The sequence below is a fragment of the Haemaphysalis longicornis genome, unplaced genomic scaffold (assembly GCF_048455015.1).
Source record: "Haemaphysalis longicornis isolate Haplotype H1 unplaced genomic scaffold, Haemaphysalis longicornis Haplotype H1 scaffold_7, whole genome shotgun sequence".
NCBI classification, from domain to species: domain Eukaryota; kingdom Metazoa; phylum Arthropoda; class Arachnida; order Ixodida; family Ixodidae; genus Haemaphysalis; species Haemaphysalis longicornis.
This window is the reverse complement of record NW_027526422.1, coordinates 165,344,458-165,366,086: the sequence shown is the minus strand read 5'-3', so window position 1 is coordinate 165,366,086 and position 21,629 is coordinate 165,344,458. Positions and strand designations below refer to the sequence as shown.

Below are 21,629 nucleotides of genomic sequence, written 5' to 3'. Positions count from 1 at the left end.
CTAATAAACATACAGTAATATGTGCAGCCGCATGGTAATTTACGGCTGCGTTTTGTACAACTGTCGGACTTGAAACCCTTGAAGCGAGAAATAGAGAGTACATAAATATTTCATTTTTCGTCAACATGACATTTTTTACATTCTTGTAGATTATAGAAAAAAGTACTTTTCGGCATAAAAGGTTGGGCTCTGAGCGGTATTTTTTTATTGCTTCTAGACACTGGTTTGTTAAAAGGCTGTTTAGCGGCAAAACCAAATTTCTTATAAAAAGCTAGTGCTATTTTCGAACGTATATATTTTATTGGCCTGAGTTTTGCTCGGCTATTTATGAAACCCATGGAGAAAGATCCATGTATGCGTAAGTGCTGGTTGTCGACCACGGGTGAACTGCGGTAGTATGTGAAGTGGTGTTTTTGCTTTCTCTTTCTTTTTTGTTCGGCTCCTGGGCTGACACCAGTATGGTCACGTTGGTCTAGACTTTTGGTTTGGCTCTGAACCCCTGTGGAATGAAACCGGCCACTACTCCACCACTTTGTTCACTGAACGAGCGAAAAGCCTTATCAGAGACCGGAACAAAAGCAAGGTATATTGGTGAAGCACTTCCTTACTGCATGAAACTGTTTCAGTCTTCTACAACAAGAACGCTAAAAAATTCTGAGGCAGTCGGCTCGCCATTCAAGTCGATTTAATTTGACCTCAGTAATATCTTCTTATTCTGTTGTTGTCGCAACCAAAAAAAACGTATTGCGCTGCTTTGCGCATCTGGCCTGCCCAGGTTTGTCCAGCGTTGGCAACGTTTTCGTCTTAGACATTTATGGCACCTTTTCTTGGTCTTTTTTCATACGATCATTCCTACGTAACTTGACAGACGGATTGCGGTGCTCTTTGGCTTTCTCTGTCACAATAAGCATTTTTGGGGGTTTTTTTACGAGACGAGGACGTGTACAATAACTTGATATCTCCCTTGCTGAACCTGCGCGCTCACCCTTTTGTGTACTTCCTCTTGGCCTCCACCTCCCTGCGTTGTTAGTTTTAAGAGAAATATTTCTAGATGCAATTGAACAGCGTCTCCTTTAGGAACATTAAACAATTTTCAGATGCCTAGTTAGATTCAGAATATTTTTAAAACTATATTAGATTTTTTTTAAAAAGGTAGCTTTTATTGCACAGTACGAACACAATAACCCAAGAGGGCATTCATATATTGTAAGTGTGCCTCTATGTAATTATGCTCCGTAAGAGGGAAAAAAAGAAATAATATGACATCTGTATTTTTGTGCTCCCTAGAATGTAGCGACCTGTTTTCGCGGTATGAAGTAAAAATTTTCTAGAATGCGGATGCGTGCAGCAGTCATCGTCCTGAAAGAACACTTCCTAAAATTTCAAATTACGGATCAGAATTGACTTGTTTCTCGAACAACCAAAAAGCTAATCGCTTTCAAAGTTGGCGGTTAAGAACAAAAATATCGGAGGTTCAAAACATTTTATCTCAACGTAAACATAACGTATATTATTATAAATTTGTGTCTCAGGGCATGGAGAACGAAATATACCGGCTCCCATAAGAATATCGAAGCATAGAGAAAAATCCTAAGGGAAATATTTCAGCCTTTATATTTCATCTTTTGTAAGTTAGTTTACAAGTAACACACACGCTCGTAAGACTAAGCTGCTGGCTTGCCTCGTGTGCTGTTGCACAAAATTGCGTCAGCAATGTTCTTTATCAATTAATCTATCAGTCATTTTAATTTGGGCTGATAAAATAGCAGTTGTTATTTAGCGAACACGGACAATGGCGCGCATACATGGCTAAACATTCTAAGTGTTGGATGATCATTGCCGACTTTAAGTGAACTTCCCAACTCGCTATGCATATTTACCATGCCGTCTAGTCTGCTTGTCGATAAACTCATACACATTTCTTTCAGCCATTTTTCCTCTACTTTAGTCACCAGGCAACCCACTCAGGTATTGACGTTAAATATGCCGCTCCAGTGAGGAATATTGAGAAGTTCCTCTACATTGGGGAAGAGGAGCGCATAATGTACGCTGGTAAGTAAAGTGGTGATCAGTTTATCAGGTTTAAGTGAATTTTGAAGTCTTTGGTCTCACTGAATACCAATTCGTGGATTGAAATTTTCCACGTGAAGACACGTGCGAATTGGTAGAATACTCGTTGTTTGTGCGTTCCATTTCACAGAAGTAGCTGAATGAAGGAACTGGCCTGCGGTTGTCACTGTCTTCTAGGCTCACATTTTTCGCCATTACCATAGTTGTTTTTGTGGGCGCGGGATTATCCAAGAAGCTTCCTTGTTGTCCACATATTTTGATGCGGGTTTTACCAACGCGCACACGGTTCTCAAAAATCACGGCGCCGTGAATCGGTAAGGGTTCGGTTTAAGAAGGCACGGCAGGCTTGTCATAGCTTGATCTCTGTAAGAGTTTGGCCCATGATACCTACAACACAGGAAGGAGTAGATGTGGTAAATACTTACAACGCTGTACTCCATCTGATAACGTAAGGCAAGGTTGAAAGTCCCACACCATGCATAAAATGAGGCCTTCGTCATTGGTAGATATAGTGTTATAGCGCCCGTTGCATTGAAGTTCGTTTAGGTTTTGACATGGGGTAAGCTACCGTATTAAGGTATTGAAGTATTTGACTTGTCGGGGTTGTATAATTTTGTTTGATTAAAAGCACACATCAATCGGTTATCCAATCAGTCGCTGAATTCACCAATCTCCAGTCTTGTATACGGCAGTACAAGTGAGGGGAGGCTGTTGGAAAAAAAATGGCGCCGGCATACATCAGGGGCAGGGTTATGGGTGAGCCCTAAGTGGAGGGAGAGTTCTTGCAATGATAGTGATGATACTAGAGTAGACAATAATATTAACAGTCAATCAATCAATCAATCAATCAATCAATCAGTCAACCAATTGGTTATCAATGTGACCAGGAACGGCTGAAGGGCCTGTGTGCTAGCACAAGAGAAACACAACAATAGAAGTAAGGTACTCAAGATGTACACATTTTACAAAAGAAATAAAGTGAACAGCATTGGTTACGCTGAACAATAACTTGAATACACATAGACACATTGCCCTCATACATACAATGTGCAATGCATTGCACGCGAATATAATTCTATTCACGTGTGATGCTTAAAGCAATAAGGTTTCCATGCCAACAGTTATTGTGCAAGCACATATACAGTACAGAGAAACAGACAAATAGATTAATGCAAGGCGTACAAAAGCAAAAGGAGTCTATGATAGCATTCACTTGAGATAGAGAACAAAAAATGAGCCTACATGTGGATACGAGATATAAAGCAAATAACAAGTAAAGAATAAATATATTTTTGCTCGTTTCATGCCGGAATGACAGTGTAATAGCCAGTCTTAGATCGCAAAGACAAGGTTAAAAAAACGTAGAGTTATGGCATGACACGCTCACTGATATGGCTGCGAACTATAGTTGGGGCATTATGAAATATACAAAAATATTCAGAGTAGTGGCCGTACATAAGCTGCAGTCAAAAAAGGGGACAAAAGTCACACAGAAATTTGGATTACTTAAGCATTGTGTTTTCTGGTCCGCTTTTGCGGCATGTGGACTAAACAGTTCACAGCAACAATAGTACAATATTAACCAATCAACAAGTCAATCAATCAATCAATCAATCAATCGTTTGTTTATCTGCCCAGAAACAGTGGGGGGCCCTTGTGCTGGCGCACGAAGAAAAGACAAGCAACATATGAGCACACACTTCACAAGTAATGCAATTTGGGACACCATTTCTTTTTCAAAAATCGACACACTGTCCGGCACGCAAATATACATTCAACCACACACAACACGCACATTCAAATACACAAACACAATTCCAGCACCTTACCGTAAGGCATGAGACACCACACGTGCGTATATCCTATAACAAAAATGTACATATATAATAACAATGTCAAGTTTTGCGGAAACTGAGTCACTCAGGATAGCTTATGTGTGAGGAGTGGGGTGTATAAAGAATATAAATGTGAAGAAGACATGTGAATTGAAAAACCTAGAAAGCATTGTTGACAGCACATGACAAAGAAGAGAAGAGTACTTTAGATGACAAGTCCAGAGACGTATTTGCGGAACAGATGGCGAATAAATTACTATCTCTAAATATTCATAGTACCAATTGTATGCAAACTGCCATGGAAACAAGAGGAATAAGCCACGCAGACATTTGGGAATAAAGAATGTATCGTTTCGTGTGGTATACTTTTGCTACACGTGAAGATGTTGCAGAAACTCCCCAGAAGACACTCTGCCATGAAGGATTTTCAGTAGGAATAGAATATCCGCGATAGTGCACCTGGAAGTTAGCATAGTAGCATCGGCAGAAGAGATGATCCAGGATTATAATTGATAGCAAAGCGATGGTTAAAGATAGACAAAGTTTTATCGGCACTGTCAATAAGCATACTGTTCATTTTTGCATGTACTATTTCACACCACACAGGCATAGCCTAGCGGCGGACGAGAAATAGTCGTGTACAACTTGAGAAGACAGAATCAATCAATCAATCAATCAATCAATCAATCAATCAATCAATCAATCAATCAATCAATCAATCAATCAATCAATCAATCAATCAATCAATCAATCAATCAATCAATCAATCGATCGATCGATCGATGAATCAATCAATCAATAAACCAATCAATCAATCAATAAAACAAACTTTATTTTCGATGCCCAGGAACAACCCTAGGGTCTTGGTACTGGCAGAAACGGCAAAAACAATGGCAAGTGGACAGAGGAAAACGATAATACGAACATATCACATGAAACAGTTTCAAAAATAGGCAACTAATAATAATAGTAATAATAACAATAACAAGCTATTGCCTTGAGACCCCTTAGCAAAACTTCTTCGAAGTCTCTGCTCATTCCAGTTCTTTTCATTATATTAAAATATTTTCCAGCCTTACAGTTCCGATTGAATGTTGAGCTGCCACGATATGTGCAAAGTCTCTTAACCTCATTTGACTCGGCGTTGCCTACACATTTTTTTTGTTTAAAAAAATGGCGCAGAGTGCACTAGTGGTGCAAGGCAGGATAAAAAGCAGAGCTGGCGCCCCCCTTCCTTCGTCAGACAGCAAGCTGTTGCATCTCACCTTTATTTTCGAAATTGCCGCTGAAAGCTCTCAAGTCTGGCAGGCCCGGCTCGTTTCGTCCTCAGCTTTTCACATCTCTCCAAAGTGGACCGCGTTAGCCCGCGCTAGAACTGGCGGCCGAACTGGCGGGCGAAGTGGCGGTGTAGTAATGGCAGTCTAAAGTCAACTCCGGCGCTGCGAACCAAAAGGAAATGCTGTGCGCCCGGAATGCTAAGAGAGCTCAATCGTTATCCATAACGCGAGGAACTCAGGTTCGATTCTGACCATGGGCAGCGCTTTTTAGGGGCGAAGTGCCTCACGGGCTGGGACTGTTGGCGTCTCCTGTCATCGTGGTCGTCGTCGTCGTCGTAATCGTCGTTCGTCTCATGTAGTCACCGTGTTAAAACACCCGGAAATTCATTTACGCCTCGAGCTGGCACGTAACCCGTACTAAAAAAGCATCGTGGAAATTGTTTACTCATCGTGCGGGAGCGCTTCGTAACGTGTACTACAAAACACCGGATCACTCGTTTACGCCTCGCGCTAGAGAGCGTCGTGCTTTAAAGACAAGCGACTTTTACAGCAAAGCTGTATACCTCTACCTCCCAACGGTTTCATCTCCGTTGACAAAAACACCAAGGCACCTAGAATACACTTATGCACTGCAAGCTTCGCCCCTTCCCAAGGTTCACGTTTGTGGGGATGACCCGGTATTTTTTTTTTCAATTATTGTTTCTGTGTTCTCCACTACCACCGCTACCACCGTACCACTCGGTCCTTTGGGGTGGCACAGTGTTAGGTTGCCCGTTTTACGGCGTTAAGGGCCAGCGTTTCCTTCTTCGCTTCCTGGGACCTACCTAACCACAATAATTTCTCAGCCTTCAATGCTTCGTGGTGGTGCCGACGGACAAAGCTCGGCCTGACTAGCTGTTCTGTTAAACTGACTGAACCTGTACCATCCCACGCCTGCGGAGAGCACAAGGTAGATGTTTCCAGCGTGTTATTAGATTGCCCAATTTACTACCGGCTAAAACGTGAACTCTACCACAAAGACCAGCAGTAGCTAACCATATTATGGTGGGTCCAGAAACTATTAGGTATACGGCCTGACGCGGGCCGTCAAAACAAGGTTGTCCGTGCCTTCAATGCATTCTTTAACTCAACAGCATGGGCAACCAGTGCCCCCTGTGCGCAGTTTCAAGTCTCGCATATTGCGCGACTAGGTTCCTGAGCCATGTAAACTGTCCCATTGAAATGCATGGGGAGTAAGATTTGACATAGAATTACACACAAAATATTCAGATTCCTGGAATATTCTTTTTGTATTTTGATGTTCACGTTGACGCCTTTCTTTATGCCAAATATCACTTTCGTGAAGTGGTTTTTCTAGGTTCCTGAGAGGTCGGAAATTTGAGCGAGAAAGCTGGGTATGGGTATCCCTTCAATTTGATAACGGATAGTGTAAGCCTTTCACCGCGAGTCCGTGAATACAAACCCACAAGGACCAACTAGACCTCAGGAACCTTGTCGACTTTGTCGTGTACTTGTGATTCCTTGAACAGGGTCTGTGGCTCGTCATTCAGTTAAATGGTGTAGCCGGGGTTTACTGTCTTCCAACCTTTCTTAATAAACCAATTAACTGAGCTACCTACCTATTTTCTAAAAGACGTAGATGGGTCTCAAGGCAAAAACCTTCAAACATAGCTTGACTGAGGCCCAGGATTCAATACATGGCATTGCTTACACTGAACAAACCTAAAGTTTTAAAATATTGATAATAAAAACAATATGATGTTACCGAGAATGTGTACCTTATAAAATTAGAAAATTCAGATTCGCTAGATACAAGGATACAGAAGGTATAACAACCAACACACTAAAAGTTTGCATATGATAGCGAACAGTGTTTCCGAAAGAAGAAAAAAAATTCCGGACCATCTCCACTAACGTGAAATATGGTAAGGGGCCAAGCATGCCGTGTGTAACTGTATTCTTTGCGCTTTGGCATTTTTGCACATGCAGTTTTGCGCATGTGTTTGAAGCACGAAGCGTTCTAGCGCTAGGCGTTGGAAAACGAGTGTCCCGGTGTGTTCTTTTAGTAATCCTTTTTTCCCACGGGGATGAAGCGTCCTAGCGCGAGACGCTGGAAAACCAGTGCCCCCTGTTTTAGTACAGTGACTACAACGACGACGATGACACGAGACGACGGCGGCAGGAGATGCAGAGAGCCCAATCCCTTAAGGAGCTTCATTCCTCAAAACATGAAGCAAATACTCATAACCTAGTACGATGAAGTAGTGACTGATGATTGGTTGAATATAAAGGACAGTGATTGCGAATAAAACAGAATGATATCTTTGGCTAAAACCTATCATAAATGACATTCAGTGTAGCAGGTTTCAAACCGAACAGTATATACGCATGCACTGCTGGAAACCCCGTAATTATTCAATGCAACGCAAATTATTCTTCCGCGGCTGATATTCAAAGCAAAACCCTTCCACCGTGTATATGAAACTATAGCGTTGGTTTCAAACAAGTAAGCCTACAATCAGTTCACGCGCCAAAATAAACCGCCACCACATAAATGCCGTTTTAGCGAACTGTGTTTGGTAGAACGAGAATTCTGTCCAGACGTTCCGTTGAATTAAATCGTACACATCTACAGAAGCGTCTGTTGCGGGGGTGGACAAAAGATGAGCGAGGTTGTTGTATTGGCGCTCGCTTATATCTTCTGGCTTACTGCCTCCAAAGTTGGCATTTCGACAGCAATGTTTGAGTTCTCTTTTTATTGTACATTGTAGCTACCCATTCAGTTCATTTATTTTTTGAAAAACAAAGAAATGTCTTCCTATGAAGGGCTTAGCTCTCTCGGCTTCTGGGTATGAATGCGTTTTCTAAGTGTGGCAAAAATGCCCGCCTTGTTTGAATTGGTGCATTTCAAATGCTCTATGCAAGGACGGCTCCGGGAAACAAAAAATAATCAAAGCCCCTGTCATATAACGAGGAAGATGGCTGAAAAACGAAGCTTCCTGTGGTTAAAATAAAGAAAGTGGGCCCTTACGATTGATTTCTTTCAATTCGGTTTATTCAGAGGTTAGACTGGTTTGGAGAGTGGTTACATGGAGCAAGCACGCAATTCTTAACTATTCTTAACAGATGTGCTTGCTAAAAATTTTGCGTTATTTTAGTCGAGCAGATGATCATGCGGACTTGCCAAAAAATTATATTTATTTGTGGAATATGAGCCGGAATATATGAAGCTTTCAGTCAATCTGATTGTTCTTTATTTCTTTTTTTCTGGGGACTTTATTTAAAGAACGCATCAGAGACACTATCATCGTGTTTTTTCACTCGTTTCTTGTAACGACTTATACCGCATTTTTTAAGAGCCCTTTGGGGAACCTGCGACAACAGCTGAGTAATCGTGCGTGTTGAAAAAGCGTTGAAAAAAAAGGTTGATCAATGAAACAGGATCTACGAGCGATCCTCATTAAATAATCGCAAAGCACACGGTTTCAAAAAACACGCGCAATTATAATTGTGCCATTTGTAATCGCGTTTTCAATGGTTTTTTCCCGGATGTTCTATTTCAGTCATTGGGGATTTTAGTATATGTATAAATGCACACTCTTTATTTGGTTAAGTATTCTTTGTAAGTTTTGCTCTTGCTATTCTTTGGTGTTGAAAACTTCAATGGACCAACTGTCTCCGGTGCACTGTTATAAAGAATAATTGTCTCAGCTCCACAAAATTATGCATTTGTTATGCCTTAGTCTGCGCATATACTTGCGTAGTACCTGCAAAAGTCTCCATATGTTTTTCGTGCCAGGAACGCCGCAGATGAGAAGCGTGGGGGGAAGGCAGGGGGGGCGGCCGGGCAGCGTATTTCCAAACGCTTCGCTGTACAGAGCACCCACGTGACATGTCTGTTCGCGCGATGGAGAACCGTAATTAAACGTAGTTATTGGCTGCGACCCAAGTTTAAAGCGACCTAAAACGTACCAAATCACCATTATTAACAAAAACGACCCGTAGATTTTAGTTTAGAAGAAAAAAATGAAGTGTAGAAATAAAATAGGCAATGGAAAAAAAGAAACACATCGACTTGCTGGGGCTCGAACCCAAGCCGCCAGCACCAATACTCAGTGCTCTACGTCATGGCTACAGAGACTTTTTTTTTTTTTTTTTTTTTTTTTTTTTTTTTTTTTTTTTTTTTTTTTTAATTATGGCTACAGAGACAGAACGGCGGGTACCCTTTAGCAGGCGCTCAAAAGAAAAGCGCGCGCAGTGACATCACACGTGTCACGTGGTGCTCTGTGCAGCGAAGCGTTTGGAATCACGCGGCCGTGCAGGTCGCGGGCGAAGAGCGCGAGCGAAATAATTGAGCCGCTATTGTACAGGACACCTTAGTTTCACCAACTTTATGTGCTGACTTCGGCTTGGGGAGAAAAGTTGGCGGAACCCAAATTCTAAGGAAGGAATTCCGCGCGCCCCGCAAGCCACTGACGGTAGTCATTGCATTGGCGTGGGTCATCATTGCTTGTTCTTTTGGAGGGGAAAAATCTGACGCGTTGGGAAAATGGGATTGTTTACGAAGACCTTGGCCCGAGAGGTCGGCCGGCGTGAGCCGATAGCTGGCAGTTTGCCAGAGAGTAGTAACGTCGCCTTGAAATGCACGCAAACGAAGTTGTAATAAACGTGTGATGGCAGAAGCAGTCATGATATAGTGAGCTAGCGAGTTCAATCTCGTCTGGATCGTCGTTGAAGCCGCAACGAGTCCCAGAGTTCGTCACGGGTGGTCACGGAATCCGCACAAAAAAGAACGTGAATGATATGATGCGAGTAAATCAACACAGCCGCTGCTTGAGCTGGCGAACATGTCTATGTCGTGTAGTTAAAGTGATGAAAATGACGGGAAAAACAAGCAAGAAGGGGGCCCTCCATCCGGTATCCAGACGTTTTGGTTTAAGACATTTCCGTGCACGGGTACTTTGGTTCGCCAACTTTTTGGTGCACGGACATGTCTCGGTGCGGACATTTCCGTGGAGGGAATATCCCAGGGATTTTTTTACATTTAGGCCTTAGTTTGTAATTTTGTCCGACGATATGATTTTAACGATCGAGAGTTGTGTTGGGGCCGCAATCCGCTAAAATGAACAGTAAACCGAGACGGAGCATGAGCGCGTAAAACCCAATTTCAATAGTAGAAATTTAACACGTCAATTGACTCACTTAGCGGCAATGGGACTGGCCTTCCTGAGAGTAAAGTTACATGATTTTGCCCCAGGAATATCATGTAACTGTACTCTGATGAAGGCAAGTCCCATTGCCGCTACGTGAGTAAACCTTCCATGTTATTGTTAGCTTGCGCTTACTGTGTATCCGACTGTTTACTTATAGTATTTTGGCGCGCTTGGTGAGTTTTCTTTTTCTCTAGATTTATGTATATATATAGTATATAGCAGATTGGCGTGGGAGGCTTTATAGCTATGCTAATAATATATATTAGTATGCACGCGCACACACACACACATATATATATATATATATATATATATATATATATATATATATATATATATATATATATATATATATATATATATATATATATATATATATTAAACGATTAGGCTAGTGAAGGTTAAATAGTAAAAAGGGGCGCAATAAAAAACATAACAAGTTTACTTCGAAAACATAACTTTACATCGACGTTTCGGACGGGGACCGTCCTTTATCAAGCGTGATAAAGGACGCTTGATAAAGGACGGTCCCCGTCCGAAACGTCGATGTAAAGTTATGTTTTCGAAGTAAACTTGTTATGTTTTTTATTGCGCCCCTTTTTACTATATATATATATATATATATATATATATATATATATGTGTGTGTGTGTGTACATAAGTGTGTGCGTGCATAGTAATATATATTATTAGCATAGCTATAAAGATTCTCTACGCCAATCTTCCGTGCTGATACCACATTGCAACAGGGCGTTCGTTCTGAGGTTTTCCGTTTGTCCTTACCCGCAATGTGCATCAAGACGCCACGTCGGCAGCGATTGCTTTGCCAAAACGTTTAGTCACCAATTATGTTCGTGTATTGTTTCCACATCTCCTTGACTGCAAGGCTTGTTTCTGTAAAACCGTCCAGATTTGAAACCACAAAGTTTGGAACAAGCCCACCCCACCCCTGTTATTCCTAATTGGCAGCGACGCTGTCTGCTAGCGAACGACGTATTGCCGGAAATCACACTTCCTTGCTGGTGGTTTGAACCAGCATATTGCCAGCAAGCGTGTTATGGAATATTTAGTGTGTGAGGTCTGCACTAAAATTACTCCAATTCAATTTGTGGTTGCAGACTCGAGTGCAGTGCAAGCCTTCCGCAACTGCATGAGCGTGAGCATCGTTGGCGTGCCAACGTCGGAATCCTGGTAGAAATTATGTCCATTCATAGTAGTCCTTTCAATGTTAGCTATGCACGGGGTCTCAGCACGAACATGGAGCCACTTGAAACGCATTCGCGACTTCTAGATGAGCCAAAGCATCGCTGATTCCTGGAAATGCTGCACTGTACATAGTATTTTGCTATGTTGTTATTTCCTGAAACTGAGAAATCTGTACTATTGCGTTTAAAGCTTGTAGATACCAGGTTCTACGAATGCAAATACTTTTTTAAAAATACGTACAGGAGAGCTGTATTAGTTATATTCCGTAAAGAAAGCACATGTCACTATCCGAAAAAATTTATATTCTTCTCCATTTAAGTGCTTGATATTGCATTTACAAAGAGAATCCGTCTGGCTTATAAAACACCGCTATAAGCTATTTTCGGGGAGCTGTACGCCATTTGGAAAGCCTGCAGCAAGAGTTTACGAAAAAGTAACAATCTAGTTGCTCGTTCTTGCATGCCGTGGTAATTTATCGGGGAACGAAAATTCTGCTCGGCAGTTGCATGACATTATACAACTGGCCACATCTAGAGACACATTAGAGCCAATATTCCGTGGAACCGTAAGAGACGTACAATAAAAATCGACTGCCCTTCTGCCGAATCGACAACGATTACGAACAGGAATCTTTGCAAAAGTCCAACACCAAACTAAGCGACCAAGAAGGAAGCACCTGTTTCTTATTGCTGCGGTTCACTGCCCTGTGATTGTTCACTCTTTTGCTTTACTGATACGTGCATTCCATGGATTTTCTAGGGGTGAATCATCGTCACCCTTGGACGGAGGAGTGCGTTTTCGGTATAGGTTTCCACGTTCATGCACCACTCTCCAAAACCAAACTTCCTCGACCATGCCCAAAAGGCGCTATTGGATAGACGTAGTTTGTAACGCGATAGACCAAGGTCTTATTCTAGCCAAGAAAACCGATTTAAATTTTCTGCAAATCAACCACGATTATCATCACCGCCAGAAAGTTTGCTTTTCCACAGTTCATTTTGGGTTGACCACAGGTGACAGAAGAGGCTCAAAGCTTCGCTTTAAAAAGGTAGAGAGGGGCATTATACGAGGAACTGTTCAGGTGAAGACGAATACGCGTTGCTCTTATCAATCGGCCCCACTCGTTCAACCATCTCATAACTTATCCTTGCGAAGGTAATGACGCCAGCATAAAAAAGCGCGTTTGCTACGTGCCATTTGGTTTTATTGTTGTCTTATAACCATGTTTGGATTGTTCAAAATGTTTTGCCGACAGCTAATTTCTTATTGTCACTAATTTTATTGAATGGCAGTACTTCTGCTCACATTTGAATTGCGTGCCTTGCAGGCGCAGCTTCAATGCTGATAATTTCTAGTAAATCACTTATGATTATATGTGTGACGGAATAACGTATGTGGCTTTCTATTTGCTGGCCATAGCTCTACTGGATACACTGGACGAATCCGTGGGTGAAGTAATGGAAGCACTGCATGAGCAGAACATGCTCGACAATACTATTGTGGTGTTCAGCAGCGACAACGGCGGCTCACCATTTGGCCCTTTGTCCACTCGAAGCTACAACTGGCCCCTCCGCGGAACCAAGCTTTCCCTTTGGGAAGGCGGAAACCGAGTGCCGGCTTTCGTCTGGTCTCCGCTGCTGAACAAAAAGCGTCGAGTGTACAAGCAGCTGATGCACATCACGGATTGGCTTCCAACGCTGTACCGCGCTGCTGGTAAGCATTTCATTGGAAATGAGAGGTGGTTGCTCTGAAGCATACACCCGCATTACTCCTTCAATTTCTTCGTGCATTGAACAAATAGTTGCTGGTGTTGCCCTGAATAAAATATGGCACGCAAATGCGTTGCGAAGAATAACACTGGTGGCGAGAATATTTGAAAGCATGCCGCAGTCGGCATCATCATTCCAGGTTCTTAGCACACGAAATAATCTAAGCACGAACGACTTCAAACGCTACATAGGACGGAAATCTACACCCTGCACGCTGCTTGTATTTTTTTATACTTGTCATCCAGCAGTGCCAGTACCGATGTGTTGTAGCAATAATGACGGCGCAGATTACGTTATTTCGTCACACCAGACGACTGCAGACACATGTCGAAGCTAGTGCAGGCAAACGTTTCCTGCGAATAGTGCGTGGGTAGTATGAGGAAGCTGAATAACGGCCTGAGGTACTTTGATTTCTATGACACCCCTACACGTACCTGTTTCCTAAAGCTACTTCGTTATAGCAACTATAGCTTGTTATAGTGAATCAAATTATATTTCAAGATCATAAAGGGATCTTTTCATCTTATCGCCAAACACTTTACCATAAAACTTCTGAATAATCTCAAACTGCTGCACTTTTCTAAAAGCGTGCGCCGGCCGGGTAGTAACTCCGGTTAAATTATGACATCTCAATAATAAATGCATTCACACGTGTGTATGCCAATTTCGTGGTTTTTATTAAAATCGACCATGTAAGCATGCAGGAAAACCCAGTAATGCAGTGGGTCTCTCTGGAGGAATTTCTCGATTAGAGGTAATTTAACAGAGTTGATGCAGCTGGCAAACACACTGTCGTTTATGCCACTCTTTTGTCTACCACTCCATGTTAAAAAAAACCATCGGTTAGCTCCAGAGAAGCCTTCATCTTCAAACTATGTAAAGTCGTATTCAAGGTGGCATGTTTGTTCTTCGCAACGAATTGTGAAGAACTAGGCAGGTGTGTGGTGGTTTTCACTCTCAATAGAGAGTGTTCGTAGCGACAGGCCTAAAGAAGCCTGGTAATCCCTCAACGCTTGGTAAACCTTTCCAAGAAACTTCGATGGTACCAAAATTCACCCCAAAAACCCTTAACGCATGTAGCACTCAACTTCGTCAAGCGTTCGCGTTGCCATTACCCCAAACACCAGCGAGTCTCCTCTACTATACGTTCAAGTCAAGCTGGCCATTACGTGCGCTAGAGCAAGCAACAATGGCTTTAACAGCTCAACAACTATTGATCTTCTATACATTTTAATATCAGAAAAAATATAAGCGAACTCAAGGTTAAGTTCTTGTTCCTGGGGAGAATTTCGCACTGTTCTGTTTTCTTTGATTGCATCCACTGCGTTCCGATCTGTACTCCCGGGGCGGAGGCTTCTTCAAGAGACGCACGAGTCTCCTTTTGCCGCGCCGCGTGGACATGCGAAGATTTATTTATTTGCGTCCTAAATATTTTGAAATTGATATATTTCAGTAGAAAGCGAATTGAAGTGATGCGATTGGCTTCTTGTTAAAGATTGGCAATCGAACTATCGCGACACAACGTACGCTGTGCAGAATATTCGTGTCATTATGAGAAGCCGGCTAGAGACAAACGCACGTTTTGACATCGAAGTGTACATTTATGCTTAGCTGAGAAGCAGGCAGATCACTGCTACATTTCTTCACCGCCGGCCCAACCTAAGAAAAGACCTAAGCACTTCTCGTGAGTTTTTACGGCGAAAAAAAGCTCCGAGTGCGCCTTCTAGTTCTCCTTTTCGAGTAACGTTTTGTAGTTTAGAGACAAGGTAAATGCTGTGTATTGGCAGAGCAGGTTCTGTTTTTGCTACTGCTTAGTTTCAGGCAACTGACACGATAAATGCTACACATTTCATAACGGTACGGCAGTTACTGGAGTTCAAAGCGGCATGAGCCACGCTTGATTGTTGGGCCGTTGATGGATTTGATTGCATTTTGCTAAACGGGTACGAATCCCCTTGTTCGTACAAAGACTCGCACAAAACAACAAAAAATTAGGAGTAGGCGTTTGCCAATACTACTCCGCGGTTTTGTGCTATTGGCCTTGTGGGGCTTGACTTTTTGTTCTAACATTGCGTTGAGAACGCTTCAAAGAACACAGAGCTATTATACTTCAGAACGCAGTCACGTGAACGTCTTAATAACGATTTGCGTAGCGTTGTGCTTACTATTAGAAAATAGAGAAGAACGGAAAAAGCACTTGTCTCATTTTGCTAAACCCGCGTTTTTCTCACCTTAACTAGCCCTATCGCTAAGCCAAGAGGGACCCAGCAATGGGCAATGTAATACACACCACGCCGTTGATATACATTACACGCCAAATTGCCTTTACTTGGTAAATGGGTAAGACCTCAAAGCACTACGTTAAGCCCAATGTTATAGGGAATATCCCAGGAGAGCGTTGGCTAATACACGTGGGTGCGTATGGGATTTCTGTACAAAGCAATGATACGTGTGAGATCCCTTTGCCTGCTTCATTTGTGGTGCGGTCGCCGGCTGTAGGATGCGGGAGTTTTGGTGCGCAGTCCTTTTGGCACCCGGAACCTGGATTTAGGGGCGGTGGCGCAGTAGGGGACCGTCGCCGTCCGCGTAACCGATTGAGCGAACGTAGAAGCGAAAGCAGAAAGCGAAAAGGGAAAGGAGTGTCGTACGAGCATCACCGGTACGAGACATTGAGAGTGATCGCGTCACCTCTTTCGCACCCACCTCCTCACACATTACAGGGACGCTGGTCCGTTGGCCAGTCATCCTAGCCACATTACAGTTGCGCGGGAGGATCCAGCACGGTTTACAACAACGTTCTAAGCTGGCAGCGCTGATGCGCTGAGAGATAACAGAAGAGTAGCGGGCGTCGCCATGCTTTTGCTGATCACACTATGACTTCCTGAGGCGCAGCAGATACGCGCCGGGACCGAGAAGACTGCAGTTCGCGGAGCGCACAAATTTCCCTTTAGGAAGTGTAATAAGCATCACTGCATTCTTTGGACTAATGAATCCCCTTATTTCGCCCTCCTATTGAAGCTTCTGAGAATCTTCTTGGTGCAGAAGGGCTCAGATACTGATGTATATTGACAAAATCTTGTGGGACATGCCGGAGATCTGCATTTGCCTGGATTTTATTAGAACAAATCAGGCTGCCTTAAAGGGGCACTGACACAAAATTTTGAAGGCGAGATAACTTCGGAAATAGATTGTCGTGGACACACATACATCATCTGCAAAATATCAGCGGCGAATACAGCCTAGAACATATTTAAAATCAATTTTAATGTGTGAGAAACGCAACCGAGCAGCCAGCAGAGGACCACGCGCAATCGAGATCCCGTGTGTATTTTGCAAATAAACAACATCCACACACGTCATGAGTTTGTGTTTGCCGCTTCCGCACTGCCGGCGCTTTTCGCCGGCTCGCCCGGCTCGCCACTCCAATTGGAGGGCCGGAGGGCGGAGCTTCTGCTCTCGAGAACGAACGACCCGATCGTTGGCGGCGGAGGCGCCGTGAATTCGTCAGCTCATCGGGCAGCTTGCCGCGACCAAAGTTCTACAGCGATTGCAGGCACTCTGTTTCTATTACTTTTGATTTACATTGGACGCGAAAACGCACCGGAGACACGAAAAGCCCACTGAGCGAGCCGCACGGTCGCTGTGCAGGCGGCGGCCACGGCCGCGAAGTGGCCCAGGCCGGCGCCGGTAGGTCGAGTGATAGTTTGTTACAGCTGCACGAAATTGCACCTAAGTCCCAACCACGGCAGTTTATATGAGAAAGGAGTTAATGCTGCGTTGGCGGGTTGCATCAAAAATTGTCATCTGCACCGCTTACGAGAGCGGCAATCGAATATCCGCCGCAGTGCTAAGCCGAACACATCTGTAGGCGGACGTGTAGGCAGACCGCCCGGCTGCTCTCAGCGCGCGTCGTTCTCTAGCCGTGGCAGCATTTGCACTCGCAGCGCCTGCGTCAAGTCCACGGTCGCTTTTTAATTAAGCGGCTCACGAGATCAGTACGTGGGGGCATTGGCAGAAACTGCCGGCGAGACGGATTCGACAGGGCTACGGCAGCTTTGCTCTGTGATATCCCTCCGACGGTCACGTGGTCAGCTTTGTTCACATAAAATCCAGAAATCCATCGTTTCGCGGCACCGCTGAAACCGAAACTGCGACTGGCCGCATTGAAAATGCCTCCAATTAAACAACGGTTGCACGCTGAAGCAAATGAGTTTTCTACAGGTGATAAGTAGGTCACTAGCTACTTATGGCAACAAAAAAACAAGATGCAAAATTTTTGTGTCAGTGCTGCTTTTACTGCACCGACTTCAGCGGAACATTTAACTGAATTTACCGGCCGCGGTGGCTCAGTGCATAAGGCGTTGCCTTCTGAGCACGAGGTCGCGGGTTCGATTCCCGGATGTGGAGGGCTCAAGATGTCCAGGTGGTCAAAATTAATCCGGAGTCCTCCACTACGGCGCCCGTGATCACCTGCCTTGCACTGGTGCGTTAGACATTACACTCAATCAATCAATCAATCAATCAATCAATCAATCAATCAATCAATCAATCAATCAATCAATCAATCAATCAATCAATCAATCAATCAATCAATCAATCAATCAATCAATCAATCAATCAATCAAATTTTCTGTAATGTAGTCATGGGTCGATTCATCGACAGTTAAAGTCTTAAAAGCAGAATATTTATTGTATACGATGAAATAAGAGGGAAAATCTTTATAGGGTATTTCCTTTCAAAAATGCAAATTCAAAGTTTGGCCGTAACAACTTTCCTTATGAATGCAAGTGAAGAAAAATAAATGTTTCAAAAAAGACGTTGCTAAGCGTGACTGTTCCGAAATAGGTCTCCACGCGGTATTTCTTCTGTTAATGGAAAGTTTCTTCTACTGAAATGCCAAGCGGCTTATACGACGGTAAGACAAAGTATGCAAAGGAATGCCACAGGTAATGATGTCGCCATGGTTTCCTAAATCAACTCTTAGCATTTATTACATTGTACAAGAAGTTCATATTCACATTAAGTCAACTCAAAATAAGTTCCCGACCACGTGAAAGGCAAAAAATACTCTATGAAACTGTAGTAACTCTTGTCGTCGTCGTATGCCTTTTTTGGAAGGGATCTATATCCGCAGCTGTTTCTCCGCCTTATGACAAAAACCACATTACTCCCACTGTGGTAGTTAAAATACGGAGTATCTTTCACATATTCTCACAAACTCACGCGTACAGTGCAAAACTTAACGTGGATAGTTTTAGAACTTAATTTACGCATCCAACCATCCAATTCCTCCAATTACAAAACTAAAAACCCTCGAGGCGGCTCGGTAGCATTATTTGCAAAGTCTGCAAAATTACGAAGTTCTCGTTCATCATCATCGTCCTAGCGTTAATAAAAGGTCAGTGATAGGCAGCTGCATCCTTCAAATATGAAATCATTGTTCACATAAAATTTTGCCCCGTGGCATTCGTACACGTTGAGTTGGTAAAAACAAATGTCGTTAAAAATTGTTTTCATGAAAATATTATTTAACTATTCTCAGCTGATGAACAGACTGTGGTTAAGGTTGTCGCGCGTTTTTCTCAGATATTTGAGTCAAGCAATTAGGAGAAACTAAAATACATTGTCCGTTTTATCGAGTGTATTAGTTTCCGTTTTGATGACTTTTTACGGTGGCTATGTATGCACATACCGAAGTTTTCATTTACAATTTCCCCGCTTCTCGTTCGTAGGTGGTTATCCAGACAAGCTGGGAGGCCACCTGGATGGAATAGACATGTGGCGCCATCTTTCTCAGGACTTGCCGTCCCCGCGAACGCAGATGTTGTACAACATTGACCCTGTCGAGAAAACAGCAGCGCTTCGTGACAGAAACCACAAGATTGTGCTAGGACATCAGGAGGACGGACAGTATGACAGTCGATATAAGACAACCGGAAATCCACGGCCATATGACGATCTCGATGAGCTAACGGCAAACTCAACGGTGGCTCGCGTACTGAGGTAATTATTCTGAACTCCTTTTAATCAAACACATAATGGTTCAACTTCTGAAGTTTTGCGCTGTTAAGTTGCAACAAGGCTGGGCAATGCCGGAAGTCCAGAGACATTGGGTACCACGTTTGTACTGTGTTTTAAGGTATCATCTGGATTAATTTAACGGCGACCTATAAGCATACCTAGGGGGTGTAGAACTACGCTATTGCACAGGTATCTTTGTTGTCAATGTCACCAATAATTTACACCAAACTCTAAAAATGGTGTGGAATTGTGGAATGCATGATGTTTTTTTTGTAAGCCTTGATAATGTGTTCACGCATACTGTTTTCTTAAAGCTCCGCAACAGTGAAGTTCTATGTTTATTTACGATATGCTTGTGCGGTATTCAAAGGGTTGAGTATTGCTTTATTTTTCGGGACTGTTTCTAATATACCCAAACCTCATTCCGGAATTCCAACAGCTGTGTTGCGTACATATATAACAAGTTTAAACCTGAAGCGGGTACTTTCAATCCGGCCGCCAACCCAACCTCCACTGTGTTTTTTTTTTATAAAATCCTAAAGTACTCATAAAAAGTAAACCTTGTGCACCTTACTCCTGTTCGGTGCTAAACATACCATTTTCGGCACTCGCTCAGCCTCGTCTACGGCGTGCCTTTTATTCTAATCTGTTTTCTGACCTGTTTTCTAGCCCATTAGCATAACGTTTTCTGGTTAACTCTTCGAGTTTCACAGAATATGGCTCTGCTGCTAGTACAATAATTCTCAAGTAGACATACTTTGAAGTACGTCCGTGGTCTCCCTGATAGCTCCCATCTTGCTCCAAGAAAGGTCTAAGTACCGATTTCGATCCTTTTCTGAATTCGCGATTACATTGAGCCGCCGGGTACTCTTTAAAATTTGGCGATTCCGGTAACCCTAGAGACTAAGAAACTGCAGAAATATTCACGGCTGACCCGCCGCGGTGGCTCAGTGGCTAAGGCGTTGCGCTGCTGAGCACGAGGTCGCGGGTTCGATTCCCGGCCGCGGCGGCCGCTTTTCTGATGGAGGCGAAAAGCAAAAACGCCCGTGTGTACGAGATTTCGGCGCACGTTAAAGATCCCCAGTTGGTCAAAATTAATCCGGAGCCCTCCACTACGGCGCGCCTCATCGCCTGCGCTGCGTCGGCGCGTTAAAACCCTACAATCAATCAAATCAATCAAATATTCACGGCTTGCCCCCAAGCAGAAATGGTTGCACAGAAGAACCGGGCAGCCGGTACCAACCCAACACACGCACGCCCGTGGTAGCCACGGAATGACCACTGTTGCTTTTACTTGCTGTACGTAGTGGTGCTGCATGGATCCTGTAATACCGCGTCTCCATTGTGAAAACTTCCCTATATAGAAAAAAGCGATTTGAATTCGACGCTACTTTTCTCCAGAAAGAAGGAAGTTTGATCATAGTTCAAATAGTGAGACCTAACCGAGCCTCAACACATTCGCACCCTCTCACGACATATCACTGCCACTGCAAGTGTACCGGTTCAGGCGAGGAATAATAAATACAGGCCATTGGACAGCACGTATATGCTGTATTGTAAAATAACCCAATAATACGACTGTATTTGCAGAGCTAAAGTATACGGGTCTATGGTAGCGCCGGCCAATAATACGAAAAGGCAAATAAAGTAAAAGCTTGTTAATTTGAATTCGGAGGCGACCATAAAATTGTTTGAATTACCTAGCGGGCGCTAGAATGAATAAGCATCGCGCTACATTGGGCGAGCCGAACACAAGGAAGCCACCTTTGGAATGAGGCCCAACTGCACGATTGTGGCAGATGACTTAGTAAATAACAGCGAACGGCTCCGGCGATACGGCGGCCACCGCGGAAGCGAAATATACTTTCACAGCGGTGTAGCCCACGCGCTATTCTGTTGTTTTTTCTTTCTTTATTTTGCTTCATTAGTAACTTTCGTTTTGTGTGGATTTGCAACCCATTGTAGTCACTCTTGGCCGACTTCTTTTGCGAGGAGCGATGGAAACCAGCGGTTCCCATTTCGAATTAACCGTTCTTGATGCCAACTTTTTCCAATTATCCGGGGTTTTCCCCAATTGAAATATACAGTGCTGTACCGGGACCAGGGCGTCCGTCCAAATTAACCGTAAGAGTAAATTAATCGAATTCAAATTAACAATTTTTAGTTTATTTTCAACAAGTTAGTTATCTCTACGGTGCTGGTAGGCCGGGCACCAAAAATATGTTATGCATAAATTA

The 21,629-nt window shown here is 43.3% G+C and overlaps 1 protein-coding gene across 1 annotated transcript in view; it reads left to right on the top strand.

The window, feature by feature from the left end:
* The window catches only part of LOC144146643 (arylsulfatase J-like), a 65,690-nt gene that overhangs the window by 24,593 nt on the left and 19,468 nt on the right, over positions 1-21,629 (top strand). The window contains exons 5-8 of the mRNA XM_077678580.1: positions 458-583; positions 1,929-2,052; positions 13,021-13,314; positions 19,104-19,374. Of these exons, the coding sequence (XP_077534706.1) occupies positions 458-583; positions 1,929-2,052; positions 13,021-13,314; positions 19,104-19,374 (815 nt within the window). The remainder of the gene's footprint in view (positions 1-457; positions 584-1,928; positions 2,053-13,020; positions 13,315-19,103; positions 19,375-21,629) is intronic.